The sequence below is a fragment of the Heptranchias perlo genome, chromosome 1 (genome assembly GCF_035084215.1).
Source record: "Heptranchias perlo isolate sHepPer1 chromosome 1, sHepPer1.hap1, whole genome shotgun sequence".
NCBI classification, from domain to species: domain Eukaryota; kingdom Metazoa; phylum Chordata; class Chondrichthyes; order Hexanchiformes; family Hexanchidae; genus Heptranchias; species Heptranchias perlo.
The window spans coordinates 117,810,796-117,823,793 of NC_090325.1; the positions used below are offsets into that span (position 1 = coordinate 117,810,796).

The following is a 12,998-nucleotide window of genomic DNA, read 5'->3' on the forward strand; positions in this document are numbered from 1 at the left end:
GAGCCTATATATGGAATAGCCAGCATAGATTTAGAAGTAACCAGTCATATCTCACTAATTCTTTTGAGTAGGCAACTAAATTAGACAACCAGGACAATCCAATGGACATAACCTTGGATTTGATAAGGAGGTTAATTGGGTTTGATACAGTTCACAATGAAGCCATTAATTCTCTTTCTAGACTTCAATATGTTCTTGCATGGAAGTCAAAATACATTCCGTGAATCAGGAAGTTCCAGAAGGTAGATAAGTTTGCATCTCCCTTTCATATAGGACTGTCCAAGCTTTTTGTCTTTGTGGGCCACATAGGTACATACTACAGGAACAATATATTAGTTAAAGAAGGAGTTAGAGACAAAGAAGAGTGAGGGAATAGTGGAGAAACCTAAAAATGATTTTGTATTAGTCTCTTCAGGGGTAAAAATAGAACTGAAGCTGTGCCTGAGGTCAATATGGAAGAGCCATCACCGGAGATAAGTATTCAAAAGGACATTAGTGAGGTTAATGGGAATAAAAATAGAAAATTATCAAGATGATATACATCCCAGGATACTGAGAGATTGGGGAAGAGGTAGCAAAGGTATTAACCATCATTTTCCGAAAAAATTGGAAATGGGAATTGCACCGAGGGACAGGAAGGTTGTAAGTGTTGCACCCCAGTTCTAAAGGGGAAAGTCATAATCTGGGAAATTATAGGCCAACTATTCTTACCTCAGTTATGGGTAAACGCATCCTGCCATATTACGCAATGAAATTTGTCAACACCTAGAAGACGTGGGCTAATCAAAGTACAGTCAGCATGAATTTCTAAAAGGCAGGTCATGCTTGTCAAACCTACTTGAAATTTTTTGCAGAAAACCAGAGTGTAAAAGGACTTTAAAAAAAAAAATCAAAAATGTGTAAAAGGAACAACTATTAAGGATGAATTAAACTGCCTGTACAGCAATGTACACAGCGTCCAAAATAAAACGGGGGAACTGGAGGCAATAATCCGTAACAAGGAACCAGATGTAGTAAGAATAACTGAAATATGGCTACATATGAAGGACTGGCAACTAAATATTGCAGGTTATAACATAATCAAAGGATAGGGAAGGAAGAAGGGGGGCTGGAGTAGCTGCACTAATTAGAGATAACATAACGGCAGAAGAAAGGGACATAACTAACAGAAGGATAGAAACAAAATCCATATGGATTGAAATAAAAGATAAGAAGGGATCGATCATGCTAATAGGGGTATACTACAGACCACCTAATAGTGGAAAGGAGGTAGTGGAAGAAATATGTAAGCAAAAATGTGAAAAAGGACATAGAATAATAATCATGGGAGATTTTAACAAATAAATGGGTAAAGAGGTACAGGGAATGGAGTTTTTACAATGTGTGCAGGACTCCTTTCTTACCCAGTATGTAAAAACCCCAACGAGAGAGGAAGCACTGCTGGATCTTGTAATGGGAAATGAACTAGAACAGTTAAGAGAAATAAGCATAGGGGAGCATCTAGGCAATTGCGATCATAACATAATAAGGTTTAAGATAAAGATTGAGAAGGATATTTGTAAGACAAAGGCCAAAGTAATAAATTGGGGGGGAAAGCTGATTTTCAGGGGATGAGAATGGAATTAGGGAAAATCAACTGGAAAAATTTACTGATAAACCAAGAAATAGAACAGCAGTGGAAAAACATCTAGAAACCAAAAACATAATAGTCAGCACAGATTACAAAAGGGAAGGTCATGCTTGACCAACCTTATTGAATTCTTTGAAGAAATAACAGAAAGGGTAGACATGGGTAATGCAGTAGATGTAATATATTTGGATTTTCAAGATAAGGTACTGTATAGTAGACCCATGACCAAGGTCAGAGCTTGTGGAGTCAGGGGACAAATAGCAGAATGGATAGCAAGCTGGCTACAAAACAGAAAACAGAGGGGAGGGGTTAAAGGAAATTACTCAGATTGGCAAAAGATGGGAAGTGGTGTTCCACAAAGATTGGAGCTGAGACCACTGTTGTTCACCATTTACATAAACGATTTGGATTCGGGAATTGGAAGTACAATTTCAAAATTTGTGGACGACGCCAAATTGGGTGGTATAATTAATACTGAGGACGTATATGACAAAATACAGGAAGACATTAATAAACTTGCAGATCGGACGTGTAATTGGCAAATCAATTTCAACATAGATAAGTGTGAGGTGATACAAGAATAAGGAGGCCATGTACTTCTTGGAAAATAAGAGTCTAAATAGGGTCTAGGAGCAGAGGGATCTAGGGGTACAGATACACAAATCACTAAAAGTAGTGACACCGGTTAATAATTTGAGCAAACAAAGCACTGTGGTTCATTTCTAGAGGGATAGAATTGAAAAGCAGAGAAGTTATGTTAAACTTATATTGAACCTTGATTAGACCACACTTGGAGTGCTGTGAACAGTACTGGTCTCCATATTATAAAAAGGATATAGAGGCACTGGAAAAGGTGCAAAAAAGATTTACTAGGATGATACCAGAACTGAGATGTTAGACCTATCAGGAAGGATCTAGAAAAGAAAAGACTGAGGGGTGACCTGATAGAGGTTTTCAAGATTATGAAAGGGTTTGATAGGGTAGATGCAGAGAAAATGTTTCCACTTGCGGGGGAGATCAGAACCAGGGGCCATAAATATAAGATAGCCACTAATAAATCCGATAGGGAATTCAAGAGAAACTTCTTTGCCCACAGAGTGGTTAGAATGTGAACCTTGCTACCACAAGGAGTAGATGAGGTGACTAGCATAGATGCATTTAAGGGGAAGTTAGATAAACACATAAGGGAGAAAGGAATAGAAGGACATGCTCATAGGGTTCGATGAAGTTGGGAAGCAGGATGCTTGTATGGAGCATAAACACAGGCATGGACTTGATGGGCTGAATGGCCTGTTTCTGTGCTGTACTTTCTATGTAATTCTCTGTATATATAAAATGGAATGCAATTAATATATTTTTGGATTTTCAGAAGGCATTTCCTAAAGTGTCGCGTAAGAAACTTATGAAAATTAAGGCATTTGGTCGCTACAGTAAATTAAGTCACTTGAATAGAGTGTTGGCTAAGCGATAGAAAGCAAAAAGAAGCAGTAACTGGATGTTTTTAGGATTGGCAGGATGTGGTGCACCTCAGGACTTTTGTTTCCCATTTATATAAATGATTTGGAAATGGGCACAGGGGGAATGATATCAGGCGATTCTGGGTAAAAGAACAGTGGAAGGAAGTATACCATAAATGATTAGACTCTTAAAGTGAGGAACAGAGATATCTAGGGGTGCAGATACATAGATCTTTAAAGGTGGAAGTGCAGATAAAAAGGGCAACTGCGATTCTGGGTTTTATACATAGGGGCATTAAATATAAAAACAAAGATGTCATATTGTATCGAAACAGGACCATTTGTTTTACCACAGTTGCAGTATTGCATCCAGTTTTGAGCACCTCATTATAATAGGAGGGGTATAAGAACCAGGGAAAGGGTACAATGAGAATTCACTAGAATGATTGGTTATAGTTAAGAAGAATGGCTCAAAAATTGGGGCTGTTTCCTTGAACAGAGAAAGATAAGGGGAGATCTGATGGAAGTTTTCAAAAAAACAGTCTCAGCACAAAGCCCTGTGGCACAGTATTAGACTCATCTTGCCAATTCTAAAAACATCCATTTACTGCTTATTTTTGCATTTTGTCCCTTGGCCATCCCTCTGTTCATTGCAGCTTCATTTACTTTAAATACCACGTGCCCTAATTTTGATAACAAGTATCAAAATTATGAGAGTTTTGAGAGAGTAAACAGTGAAAAATCGTTTCCCCGATTGGCTGGGAGCACAAAGTCTCAATTATTACTAGAAGAATGAAGGAGGAAATTTAAAAAAAATGTTTTGCACAGGTGGTTATTAGAACATGGAATGCTTTATCACAAGTCAGCGATAACATCATTTAAAAAGGACGATTAAGTATATAAAAGGGTAGAATTAAAGAAGGAAGTGGGGAAAGGGCAGGGAATTTAGATTAGAGTGAACAGCTCCAGTTAAAGAGCTAACACAATGTGCAAATGGCCTTCTGTGCTGTAAATTTCTATGACTCATTGCTATCATTAATTTGCATATATCTCAAGTTGTTGATACCAGTAGATTTTGGTTTTCTATTTTAGGATTTATTCACTAAGGGGCAACGATGCTGAGAATAACTGTTTCCAAATTTATAAACCCAAAAATTCAAACTGGACAAATCAAAAAATATTAGACGCTGGGGCTTTCAGGGCTGTATGTGGTCCATGGGCCACAGTTTGGACATCCCCGGCTCAAATATATACCTTACAAGTAGGGTGGGTGGAAATGACTTAAAATAAAATATGTATAATTTAAAAATATCTACAAGAAAATTTAACTACAATTTATGTATTCTTTCATCAATAAAATCTTATTTTACATGTTAGAAATAAAAAGCAAATAGAAGCATTAAAACAAAACAGTTTGGGTAGAGATAAGGAATAATAAGGGGCAAAAAATACTCGTGGGCGTAGTATATAGGCCTCCTAATAGTTGCAACTCTGCTGGAAGAAGTATTAATCAGGAAATAGTCGGGGCATGTAATAAGGGAACAGCTATAATTATGGGGGATTTTAACTATCATATTAACTGGACAAATCAAATTGGGCAGGGTAGCCTTGAGGAAGAGTTTATTGAGTGTATTAGGGATGGATTTCTTGAGCAGTATGTAACTGATCCTACAAGGGGGCAAGCAACCTTGGACCTGGTCCTGTGTAATGAGCCAGGATTAATTGATGATGTCCCAGTTAAGGATCCCCTTGGAATGAGTGACCATAACATGGTTACAGTCCATATCCAATCAGAGGGTGAGAAGGTTGGTTCTCAAACAAGCGTACTGAGCTTGAATAAAGGAGACTATGATGGTATGAGAGCGGAATTGATTAAAGTGGACTGGGAAAATAGATTAAAGGGTAAGACAGTACATGAGCAGTGGTGTTCATTCAAGGAGTTATTTTACAACTTTCAAAAAATATATATTCCACGGAGGAAAAAAGGGTGTAAAAGAAATGACAGCCATCCGTGGCTAAGTAAAGAAATTAAGGATAGTATCCGACTAAAAACGAGGACATATAAGGTAGCCAAACTTAGTGGGAGGATAGAAGATTGGGAAGTCTTCAAAAGACAGCAAAAAGTAACGAAAGGATTGATTAAGAAAGGGAAGATAGATTATGAAAATAAATTAGCAAAAAATATAAAAACAGATAGCAAGAGTTTCTACAGTTATATAAAAAGAAAAAGGGTGGCTAAGGCAAACGTAGGTCCTTTAGAGGATGAGACCGGGAAATTAATGGTGGGAAACATGGAGATGGCAAAAATGCTGAACAAATATTTTGTTTCAGTCTTTACGGTAGAGGACATTAAGAATATCCCAACACTGGACAAACAGTGGGCTCTAGGGGGGGAGGAGCTAAATACGATTAAAATCACTAAGGAATTGGTACTCAGTAAATTAATGGGACTCAAGACGGTTAAATCCCCTGGACCTGATGGCTTACATCCTAGGGTCTTGAGGGAAGTGGCAGTAGGGATTGTGGATGCTTTGGTAATAATTTTCCAAAATTCTCTGGACTCGGCAAAGGTCCCGGCAGATTGGAAAACTGCCAATGTAACACCCTTATTTAAAAAGGGTAGTAGGCAGAAGGCTGGAAATTATAGACCAGTTAGCTTAACATCTGTGGTGGGTAAAATTTTGGAGTCTATTATTAAGGAGACAGTAGCAGAACATTTGGATAAACATAATTTAATAGGACAAAGTCAGCATGGCTTTACAAAGGGGAAGTAATGTCTGACAAATTTGCTTGAGTTCTTTGAGGATATAACGTACAGGGTGGATAAAGGGGAACCAGTGGACGTAGTGTATTTGGACTTCCAGAAGGCATTCGACAAGGTGCCACATTAAAGATTATTGCTCAAGATAAAGAATCACTGGATTGGGGGTAATATTCTGGCATGGGTGGAGGATTGGTTATCTAACAGGAAGCAGAGAGTTGGGATAAATGGTTCATTCTCGGACTGGCAACCTGTAGCCAGTGGTGTTCCGCAGGGGTCGGTGCTGGGTCCCCAACTCTTTACAATCTATATTAACGATTTGGAGGAGGGGACCGAGTGTAACATATCAAAGTTTGCAGATGATACAAAGATGGGAGGGAAAGTAGAGAGTGAGGAGGACATAAAAAACCTACAAGGGGATATAGACAGGCCGGGTGAGTGGGTGGAGATTTGGCAGATGCAATACAATATTGGAAAATGTGAGGTTATGCACTATGGCAGGAAAAATCGGAGAGCAAGTTATTATCTTAATGGCGAGCAACTGGAAAGTACTGCAGTACAAAGGGATCTGGGGGTCCTCGTGCAAGAAAATCAAAAAGTTAGTTTGCAGGTGATCAAGAAGGCCAACGGAATGTTGGCTTTTATTGCTAGGGGGATAGAATATAAAAACAGGGAGGTATTGCTGCAGTTATATAAGGTATTGGTGAGACCGCACCTGGAATACTGCATACAGTTTTGGTCTCCATACTTAAGAAAAGACATACTTGCTCTCGAGGCAGTACAAAGAAGGTTCACTCGGTTAATCCCGGGGATGAGGGGGTGGACATATGAGGAGAGGTTGAGTAGATTGGGACTCTACTCATTGGAGTTCAGAAGAATGAGAGGCGATCTTATTGAAACATATAAGATTGTGAAGGGGCTTGATCGGGTGGATGCGGTAAGGATGTTCCCAAGGATGGGTGAAACTAGAACTAGGGGGCATAATCTTAGAATAAGGGGCTGCTCTTTGAAAACTGAGATGAGGAGAAACTTCTTCACTCAGAGGGTAGTAGGTCTGTGGAATTTGCTGCCCCAGGAAGCTGTGGAAGCTACATCATTAAATAAATTTAAAACAGAAATAGACAGTTTCCTAGAAGTAAAGGGAATTAGGGGTTACGGGGAGCGGGCAGGAAATTGGACATGAATTTAGATTTGAGGTTAGGATCAGATCAGCCATGATCTTATTGAATGGCGGAGCAGGCTCGAGGGGCCGATTGGCCTACTCCTGCTCCTATTTCTTATGTTCTTATGTAATCACTAATTTGTTAAACCAGCAGCAATTTTATGAAGCAGATTTTGATGCATTTCTTCATTCATTGCAGCAATTCAGTATCTCGGTTAAAATTCGGTATCTGAGTCTGTGAGTGCACCTTGTAGGATGTACCTGAGTAATACAGGTCAAGTTTATTCCCTGGCTTATGCTAAATCATCTGATCTCAGCCAGGCCAGTGTTGTTACTATTGGCCATAGTATCTCCTGTGTGAGGGAAATGGAAAAAACAAATGACCAGGATTCTTGCTCCTTGTAAGTACACTGGGATCGATAACCCGGTAAGAATATTCATCAAGGGTGCCAGACGAATCCTTAATCCCTGCATGTTAACTCCTCAGCAAGAAACCATTTGGGATTCCCCTTAACGACCCATCTCCGAGCTTGTGGTCTTGATGGCTTGTATTCTATCACTGGTGAAGAATCTTTTATTTGTATAAACCTTCATGGTGCAATTAGCATTAGCTCTTGCCTTTCCCAGCATTCAGTCTGACTACTGACTTCATTTTGAGGACACATTTAAGGCAATTCGGGCATTTCTCTTACATCCTCATTGCTATTCAGTGGACAGTGAGGGGAAGACTGGGACAGGCTCGGCTGTGATGATCTCTACAGTCGACTGGTCTGCTTACACTTGTTCTCTAAGCTTCTGCATGAAGATTGGCTAGTTGAGTTTTTTTTTAATTCGCTCATGGGATGTGGGCGTCACTGGCAAGGCCAGCATTTATTGCCCTTGAGAAGGTAGTGGTGAGCCGCCGCCTTGAACCGCTGCGGTCTGTGTGGTGAAGGTTCTCCCACAGTGCTGTTAGGAAGGGAGTTCCAGGATTTTGACCCAGCGGCGATGAAGGAACGGCGATATATTTCCAAGCCAGGATGGTGTGTGACTTGGAAGGGAACATGCAGGTGGTGGTGTTCCCATGTGCCTGTTGCTCTTGTCCTTCTAGGTGGTAGAGGTCGTGGGTTTGGGAAGTGCTGTCGAAGAAGCCTTGGTGAGTTGCTGCAGTGCATACTGTGGATAGTGCACACTACAGCCACTGTGCGCCGGTGGTGAAGGGAGAGAATGTTTCGGCTGGTGGTTGGGGTGCCCATCAAGCGGGCTGCTTTGTCCTGGATGGTGTCGAGCTTCTTGAATGTTGTTGGAGCTGCACTCATCCAGGCAAGTGGAGAGTATTCCATCACACTCCTCACTTATGCCTTGTAGATGGTGGAAAGGCTTTGGGGAGTCAGGAGGTGAGTCACTCGCCGCAGAATACCCAGCCTCTGACCTGCTCTTGTAACCACAGTATTTATATGACTGGTCAATGGTTACCCTAGGATGTTGATGGTGGGGGATTCGGCGACGGTAATGCTATTGAATGTCAAGGGGAGGTGGTTAGATTCTCTCTTGTTGGAGATGGTCATTGTCTGGTGCAAGTGTTACTTGCCACTTATCAGCCCAAGCCTGGATGTTGTCCAGGTCTTGCTGCATGCAGGCACGGACTGCTTTATTATCTGAGGGGTTGTGAATGGAACTGAACACTGTGCAATCATCAGTGAACATCCCCATTTCTGACCTTATGATGGAGGGAAGGTCATTGATGAAGCAGCTGAAGATGGTTGGGCCTAGGACACTGCCCTGAGGAACTCCTGCAGCAATGTCCTGGGGCTGAGATGATTGGCTTCCAACAACCACTAACATCTTCCTTTATGTTAGGTATGATTCCAGCCACTGGAGAGTTTTCCCCCTGATTCCCATTGACTTCAATTTTACTGGGGCACCTTGGTGCCACACTCTGTCAAATGCTGCCTTGATGTCAAGGGCAGTCACTCTCACCTCACCTCTGGAATTCAGCTCTTTTGTCCATGTATGGACCAAGGCTGTAATGATGTCCGGAGCCGAGTGGTCCTGGCGGAACCCAAACTGAGCATCAGTGAGCAGGTTATTGGTGAGTAAGTGCCGCTTGATCGCACTGTCGATGACACCTACCATCACTTTGCTGATGATTGAGAGTAGACTGATGGGGCGGTAATTGGCCGGATTGGATTTGTCTTGCTTTATGTGAACAGGACATACCTGGGCAATTTTCCACATTATCGGGTGGATGCCAGTGTTCTAGCTGTACTGGAACAGTTTGGCTGGTGTCGCAGCTAGTTCTGGAGCTGGAATGAGGCATTAAAAAACTTAATTTACTCACAGTTGGATCCCAGTATGAGCTGTTGCCTTCAAGAGAAGTGAACTAAATGGAGAAAACTAAGGGAAGTGTTGGAGTAGGGGAAAAAAAAATCAAAATCAAAATTATCGATGGTTTGAATGTTGTCTTTTGTTGACTTTCTTTGAATAATGGTAACGTGAGTGGAGGGGAGGCTGCTTCCCCAGCAAAAGAGAAAATTAAAGGTCAAGTCAAGTTTCTCATGCACCTCTTAGATTCCTGGCCTAAGAGTTTTATTTGCAAGGAAGTTTGCCTGCCCACCCTCTGAGTTAGTTAACACATAAGGAATCTGAAGAGTTTTTTTGGAAGGAGAAATAAATATGCAATTAAGTTGCTTTTAGCTGAGCAACATCAAGAGGGTGAAGGCTGGGAGGCTGAGATGAATGCCAAATTCTATGTTTTTAGTAACCAGCCTTGGAAATGAAGCATAGGTGGCAGCTCCAGCAGAGAGCTCAACCATTATAAAGTAAAAGTTTCCTTTAAGTTCTTGCATTTGACAAATACTAAGTTGGTGAATGAGAGCCATTTCCTGTGAGTGACTAGCAAAAGACAATTGATCCATGCATGAGAACCTAGACCAAGTTAGTTTTACTTCTCTCTAATATGAAATACCATGCTCCAATGTGATGGACTGCTTGATGTGGTAGTTGAGGAATGACTCGACTTCATTGAGTGAATTAAGTGGATGAGGCCTCAGACATGTGACTTGGTTGGGAGCTGCTAGCTTTATTGCTTTTGTTATCTATTGAGTTGTGTTTAGAGGTGTGCTTGAAATTCCGGTACTGAAAGTGCCAGATTGAGGACCACCATGCTATTTCAATGTGGATAACAAGTCTCATTTTCCTTTTTTTCAAAAAACAGAAAACTGTGGACTATATGACGACAATGTCTCTGCCTTCTACGCTGGTTAAATGTCTCTACCTATTCTTCGACCTTCCACATGTGCCTGATGTACCTGGAGGAGCTCAGACAGAGCTACCACTTAGTGAGCGACGGACACTGTTGCAGAAAGTATTTGTACAGGTGAAATACTCTCTTATGTTCGAGGCATTTTCAATGTGGCATCTTCACCCAGGATCACCTATTTATCTGCAGTGATCATTGTTTTTAATTAATGAGCTGAACTGAGTTGAGCAGTATTCCTTAATTGGTAGTTGTAAAATTGGTAATTTTGTGATTCTACATAATTTGCCAATTAAAAATGTATTTTAATGTCAAGGGAGAGGCTAAATGGATTGACATAAATCGAAGATACGAAAATGTCGTCATAATTTTAGTAGTTCTGGTATCTCTCAAAAGAGACTTAGAATTACCCATTGTTTTAGACTTTAAGGCGCAAATGGTTTTCTCCATGTTTAAAATGTTGTAAGATGTGTAAAAACATCTACTTGTGAAGCAAACACAGATACCAGCCAACACCGTAGAAAATATTGCAACAGAATATCTGGAATAAGAAAAAACTAACTGTTCAATCTATAGCAAGATGGATGAGACTTTGATCCCATCAGCCTGGACTAGAATTGAACCTTTGTTCCAGAGGTGGTAGGCCAGTGCTACCCATTCCTAATCCCGAGCTCCAAGCTGTGATTTTTAATGCTTCAAAACACTATCTCCAGCAAGCTACGCCATACATTGAGATGTGTCATTCGTCCCCATACTGATGGTTGCCAATGTCAGGTACCTTCCCTTGGGGAGATAATATTAAAGGGAGAATCTTGCCAGGTCACCCTGGCATGCCTCCTTGTAACCAGCTCAGAGTGGCATTGGTGGAATCTTGCAATCAGACCAGTCATGTTCTTGGTCATAATTGTGTAGATTGAGAGCTGGGAGGATAGGAAGAAAATAAGATTTATATCCTCCAAAAAACACACATCATAGATTCATGCCTCCAGGAAAAAATAATTTGCGTGACTTTGATGGTAAAGATGAAAATATAGTTGATCCATATATATATATATGTATATATATATAAAAATCGGGATTTTTTTAACTGAAATTTAAACGCAACTATTTTCCTCAGGAAATTTATGAAGAACTTGGATTCATCAATGTGAGATAATCTGGGTCTGCCTAGATGCTGATATGTAAGAACTTAAGAATATCAGATTCAGCTAGTCTGATCATTCTAGTTTGCATAGTTTTCTGCTTACGTACAACATTTCCTTCTTGACCTAACTTCTGGGAGTCTTATCCTACAATGTTTTTTCCTTTTAAATGTAAATTATAGAACTAACCTTTTGCATTTCTGGAGGAGAATTATACAAATTTGTTACTCTCAGCTTGCAACAGTTATTGCTAATTGGTGTACTGACCACAATGTTTATTGAAAAGGCTACGAAGTTGAGTAACATACAAAACAAAATTGTCATTGATATGCTTAGTAAAATACATATTAATATGAATCCAGCTGTCAGTAAAATTTTTGATTTAGCTTCCCCCTTTCAAAATAAAAATTCCAGCAGCAATATTTTTATTTAACAAAACAGTCCTTACATCGAGAGCATAATGAAATCTGTCAGAAAAATATGGATATTGGACCTGTTTAACTTAAAAGATGTTTATGTAACGGCCATGACAGAAATTAGGCACTGATTTAGTATTGCTGGCTACATTTATCCTCAGACCTCCTTAGATCAATTTGTTTCTGTTATAGTCAAGTCTGTAGTTTCAAGACTGCTGTGCCATTAGGCCATCCTCCATCTTGCAAAACCTAATGCTACTGTCACAGAAATAATTAATGAATTGTGTTTTATTTGCAACTGCAGTACTTTTTGGATGAAGCAACTCAGTAGCAGTTTAAAAATGATGCCACAATTATGAATGATTTTTGCTGACTGTAGGATGTATTACTCAGTTTTTTTTTAGCATGTATCAGCAATTTGTTTCTTAAAGGTTAACACGGTTATCAGAAGGCTGACCAGTTCACCAACATTATATGAAATAAATATGATCATTAGGTTTGGCATTTCAGTTTGTGGCTCTTCTGTTTTTGTTAGATCTTGGTGAAACTCTGCAACTATGTGTCACCAGCAGAAGAGCTAGCCCAGAAAGATGACCTCCAGCTTCTGTTCAGTGCTATAACCTCCTGGTGTCCTCCCCATAATATTCTCTGGAGAAAGAGTGCCGGAGAGGTACTAATGACCATATCTCGCCATGGACTTAGTCTCAATGTCGTCAAATACATTCATGGTAGGTACATGCAACATCCTTCCACCACCGTTCCCATTATCATTTGGTTTTTTTAAACTTACAGTAGAATCTTGATTGTCAAAGAATCTTAAAATTTTCAGCACAGAAGAAGGCCATTCAACCTATCATGCCAGTGCCACATTAGAGCTATTTACACTAATCCCATTCCATTGCTTTTTCCCAGCGCCCTTTAATATTTTCCTTGAAGTTTTTATTCAATGTTTTCTTAAATATCATCATTGACTCAGTTTCAATAGCCACTTGTGGTAATTCATTCTATATTCGAATGACCCTTTGCATAAGAAAAGTCTTAACTTCTTCCTTTATGTTTCTAATATTAATCCTCCTTGTTACTGATTACACTTACTATTAGATCCCCTTAAACTTTTCTTTGCTCTAGTGAATATTGGATGTTTAACTTAAAAGACTGTTTATGTAACAGCCTAGACAGAAATTATGCACTG

General features: G+C 39.9%; 1 protein-coding gene across 1 annotated transcript in view; it reads left to right on the top strand.

Moving 5' to 3' along the window:
* The window catches only part of wdfy3 (WD repeat and FYVE domain containing 3), a 431,872-nt gene that overhangs the window by 154,087 nt on the left and 264,787 nt on the right, over positions 1 to 12,998 (top strand). The window contains exons 5-6 of the mRNA XM_067990523.1: positions 10,207 to 10,368; positions 12,342 to 12,534. Of these exons, the coding sequence (XP_067846624.1) occupies positions 10,207 to 10,368; positions 12,342 to 12,534 (355 nt within the window). The remainder of the gene's footprint in view (positions 1 to 10,206; positions 10,369 to 12,341; positions 12,535 to 12,998) is intronic.